This window comes from Alosa alosa, chromosome 12, assembly GCF_017589495.1.
Source record: "Alosa alosa isolate M-15738 ecotype Scorff River chromosome 12, AALO_Geno_1.1, whole genome shotgun sequence".
Classification (NCBI taxonomy): Eukaryota; Metazoa; Chordata; class Actinopteri; order Clupeiformes; family Clupeidae; genus Alosa; species Alosa alosa.
In genome coordinates this window covers 14,111,073-14,116,072 of record NC_063200.1, presented here as the reverse complement: position 1 = coordinate 14,116,072, position 5,000 = coordinate 14,111,073, and the positions used below count along the sequence as shown (strand labels likewise).

At 45.2% G+C, this 5,000-nt stretch overlaps 1 protein-coding gene across 1 annotated transcript in view; it reads left to right on the top strand.

Moving 5' to 3' along the window:
- The window catches only part of garnl3 (GTPase activating Rap/RanGAP domain like 3), an 82,694-nt gene that overhangs the window by 69,508 nt on the left and 8,186 nt on the right, over positions 1-5,000 (top strand). Inside the window, 4 exon segments of the mRNA XM_048259362.1 lie at positions 3,110-3,297; positions 3,706-3,864; positions 4,044-4,110; positions 4,477-4,584. Coding sequence (XP_048115319.1) covers positions 3,110-3,297; positions 3,706-3,864; positions 4,044-4,110; positions 4,477-4,584 — 522 coding nt within the window.

The window sequence follows — 5,000 nt, the reverse complement described above, 5'->3', positions numbered from 1 at the left end:
ACAGGATAACGACAGTCCTGTGATTGTGAACAACAAGGAAGGTGGCTATATGGCTAACGCCGCGGTTGTTTGAATCGGCGTTGGCGTCAACTTTGGAGGAGTTGGACTTGTGCTTTTCTTTGAAAGTTGAGCAACACAATGCACTTGGTAATTCCTTTGAAGAAGGATGTATTTGCCGTTTTGCCGACCCGGATACGGATATGATTAAGCGCTGGCCTATTGCATGCCTAGGCAGTTTGAAAGACAATTCTCTGCCCGCCCCTTGGATTAAGCAAGGTGAATGGTTCGATTCCAGACTATACATTTCAATGATATAGGATGGCCCGCCAGGCTAGATGAATGTCTGATGTGAGGATGAATGTCTGATGTGAGGATGAATGTCTGATGTGAGGATGAATATCTGATGTGAGGATGAATGTCTGATTTGAGGATGAATGTCTGATGTGAGGATGAATGTTTTGTGTGAGGATGAATGTCTGATGTGAGGATGAATGTCTGATTTGAGGATGAATGTTTTGTGTGAGGCCGCATGTTGTGTGGGAGGATGTTGTCATGGGAGGCTTTCACTGGCATCACCTTTACCACCGACACCAGACTCAGAGAACACCTGTAATCCACTAACCTGGACACAGGAACATATACTCACACACCAACGGACACACACCCACACACACACGCACGCACACACACACACACACACACACACACACAGGCACACACACACACACACCGCACGCACACACACATCCACACACACACACACACACACACACACACACACACACACACACACACACACACACACACACGCTTGTTAAACCCCATTTCGGGACAGACACCAGTCAGGGCAGTCTGCCAACTCATCATCAGGATGAGAAGGACCCCTGGCCAGACACAGGGAGCTAGAATGCAGAGTTCACAACACACACCTGTGTGTGTGTGTGTGTGTGTGTGTGTGTGTGACTGCATGCGGTACTCACTAGAGTGTGTGTCTGCATGCGGTATCCACTAGAGTAGAACATGTCTGTGTGCTGTCCAGGGTCCTGAAACTCCTCCCTGATTTTGTCACCTAAAGTCCCTACAGATGTGATGGAGCAGTAGGCTAAGGCCGATAAGGTGGAGGAAACTATTGCTGATACATACTCATGATACATACTCTTTATACAGTACATAGACCTGATACACACTCTTGATACACACTGTTTATACACACCCTTGATACACACTCTTGATACACAGCCCTGGTGCAAAGGAAAGCAGAAGAAGTGAAGCAATTCCTTTTTTCCCAGAATGGAGGACTGCATTAAATCCTTGCTCTTTAGAAATTCATTAAAGTAATGAATAGTGCTATTTATTAATAGTTAATGTATTATTAGCAACCTCATCCTATTAACCACCATCCTGTTATTCTGTTCCAGTGGAGGGGTTCTACCCCTCCTTCTCTTCTCTCTTTCTCTCCCTCTCTCTCTCTTCTCTCTCTCCCCCTCCATTCCTCCTCTTCTCTGCTCACTTAATATCCTCTTCCCCACCATCCTGTGTTTTTTTTCTTTTGCTCTTTCTTTCTCTTTCTCTCTCTCTCTCTCTCTCTCTCTCTCTCTCTCTCTCTTTTTTCTCGTTATTTCTCCCTCGTCACCCTTTCTTTCTGCTCTCACACCCTCCCATCTCCTCTACAGCTCTATAAAAAATGAAGAGACCACCGCACATTTTTCTGATGTCATCCTGGGCACATTTCTTTTTGTAACATCCGTCTTTGAGGTGCCCTCCTTCTGTGCACGCGAGGGGCAATCTGATTGGCCAAGTCTGTCAAACAGTATATACAGACTAATACACTTTAAACAGTATATTCAGATTGAATGATCGGAATCGGAAGTCATTCCAATTATAAAAAAAACATGTGTTTATACAGGGCTTGTAGATAGATAGATAGATAGATAGATAGATAGATACTTTATTGATCCCCACACAGACATCACACACAACATGCACTTACAGCAGAAATGGTAAATATAAGTATAAACATATAACAAAACTCCACTGTATAATAGACACAGTAGAAGATAAAAAAAATAGTATAGTTACTGGAAGTAAGAAATGCAGTGAAATTATGTCTGGTGTCAGCCTATTTGTGCATTAATGGGGTAAAAAGTGCAGTAGAAGAAGGGGTTTAGTAGATTAAGCGGCAAGGGCTGCATAAAAAAAGGTGGGGGAGGATTGGATTGGTGGGGGGCACCAACAAGGAGCACCCAAGAGCAACAGGGCAAGGAAAACTCCCTTACCAAGGGAAGAAACCTTGGGCAGATCCACGCACTCAGGGGCTAACCTTAACTGCCAGGGGTCTTGGTGTGTGTGTTGGGGGATAACAGGGGAGATGGGATAGTGTGCTGTGTATGTGGGGGAGAGGGCAGTGTGCAATATGTGTGTTGGAGAAGCTTCCTCATGAGACAATTTGCTGTGTATTGGGGGCAGGGACTTACTATTGCAAGCAGAGTACTGTATGTAATGTATGTGAGTGATGACAGTGAAGATGTGTGTGTGGGCGGGAGGAGTGGAGCAGTGACTGTGTGTGTGTGTGTGTAGTGTGTGTGTGTGTTAAATAAACTATATAAATTAAATTAAAAAATCCACAGTGTGCTTGAGGGTGAACAAGCATGAGACGCTTGCAGTGACAGGGCCGGGACTGGCCTGTAGTTCTGTGTGCATGGTAAGGTGCTCAAGAGAGTGATTGTCATGGTGAAGGTGCAAAAAGTAGTCCAACAGTGTGTTGTGTGATGTGTATATGGTTGAAATGACAATAAAGAGGAGTGTCCAGCAAGCATGCACATCCAAGGGATCTGAGCTATGGGTGCTAGGCCAAAACAAAAGTCTGCACACTGATAACATATGTTATTTTAATCTATGACGTTTCAGGGCAAACCCTTCCTCATACGTCAAGACAACCTCGTCTGAGGAACGGTTTGCCCCGAAGATTAATTTAACATAGATCAATATAACATATTTGCTAGGGAGCGATTAGTATGCAGACTTTCTCTAAAGTAACTTTCTTTAAAAGTAAAACCTACATGACTTGACTTGGCCTGTTGACTTGACCGGTCTGTTCCATCACCACCAGGCTGTCATCTCTACTCCATCAACACGCACCATGGAGCGGAGCTGCGCATTATCGCTGCCATTCGGAACAAGCTGCTGCTCATCACCCGCAAGCAGGCCAGGCTTGGACCGGACGTCCTGGCCGCCTTTGCCCCAGCTGGGCACACACACGCCGCAGAGTCACCCGTGGAGGAGTTCCAGTACATCAGGGTACACACACACACACTCTCACACACATACACACACTCACTCATTCAAACATACATACACGCACACACAAGAAAGTAATGGAACTCAGTGTTTCCCATACATTGACTTATTTGTGGCGGCCCACCACAATATATCAACACTGACCACCACACAATGATTTTCCTGGTTGTACTAAAATGTGCTTAAATCTGGTTAGAATCATAACCGTGCTGCACTAATTTGTTAAAAACTGTTGCATTCAAGTTTATTTTGCAAACCTACACCACAAATAGAATTCAACTCTGTGGGAAACACTGGAACTACATCCTGAATCCAAATCTTTGTGTGAAAGTCTGTGTGTGTGTGTGGTTGTGTCCCTTGAGGATCATTCTCTAAACACTACTGTCCTGCCCTAATCTCGTTTCCTAGGAGATCTGCCTGTGTGACTCTCCTGTTGTCATGGCATTGGTTGATGGGCCGACAGGAGAAAATGACAACATGATCTGTGTTGGGTACAAACATCAGTTTGACCTGATCAATGAAAGCACAGGAGATGCCTACCGACTCCACCACATAGAGTCTAACCGAGTAAGATCTCTCTCTCACACACACACACACACACACCACAAATACATTCATACACCATTTTCCTAAAGTTGTATTGGCTCGTAGACAGATTATCCTGGTACCATTCTTATTCTCTCTCTCTCTTTCTTTCTCTCTCTCTCTCTCCCTCCCTGTGTGTGTGTGTGTGTGTGTGTCCTCAGGTGAACTTTGTGGCAGCCATAGATGTGTATGAGGATGGGGAGGCTGGACTCCTGCTGTGTTATAACAGTGAGTGCCCTTTACTCTTTCTCTTCTATTTGTGTGTGTGTGTGCGTGTGCGTGTGTGTGTGTGTGTGTGTGTGTATGGGGGTCGACATGTGTGTGTGTGTATGGGGTGGACATGTTTGTGTGTGTGTATTGGGGTGGACATGTTTGTGTGTATGGGAGTGGTCATACATTTCTTCCTGGTTGAATTTCTCAGTTGTTTCTATTTGTATTTTTGTGGTTTCATTGCTATCCTGAAAAGGTGATTTCCGTGCTAATCTATTGGGGAGTTTGGGGATGAAATGCTTTTTCAGCTAATGTTGAGTACCGAACTTGAGTGTGGGATATGTGCTAAACCTTTTCTCCACCTGTCAATCACTGTGTGTGCAGATATCTGCTCCTATAAGAAGGTGTGTCCATTCAACGGGGCCACGCCCATGATCCAACCGAGCACTTCAGACTTTCACTTCAGCTGGAACCAGATGCCCAACGCCATAGGTACACACACACACACACACACACACACACACACACACACACACACACGCACACACACGCACACACACACACACACACACACACACACACACACACACACACACACACACACACGTACACACGCCATAAATCCAATACAACACATACACACACTTATACACACATCTTGTCCACACTCCACACACATACCTGTCCCATCAAAGACACTCCATTGTGTGTGTGTGTGTGTGTGTGTGTGTGTGTGTGTGTGTGTGTCTTTAAAATGAGAGTGAGCTGACGCAGCTGTTTGGCTCATCAGTCAGATGCCCCCTGTGTTTCTTCAGCCTGAGTCAGCACATGTCTGTAGCACACACACACACAAATACACCACTCCCATCAAGCATCCATCAACACTGTGAGTGTGTGTATGTGTATAC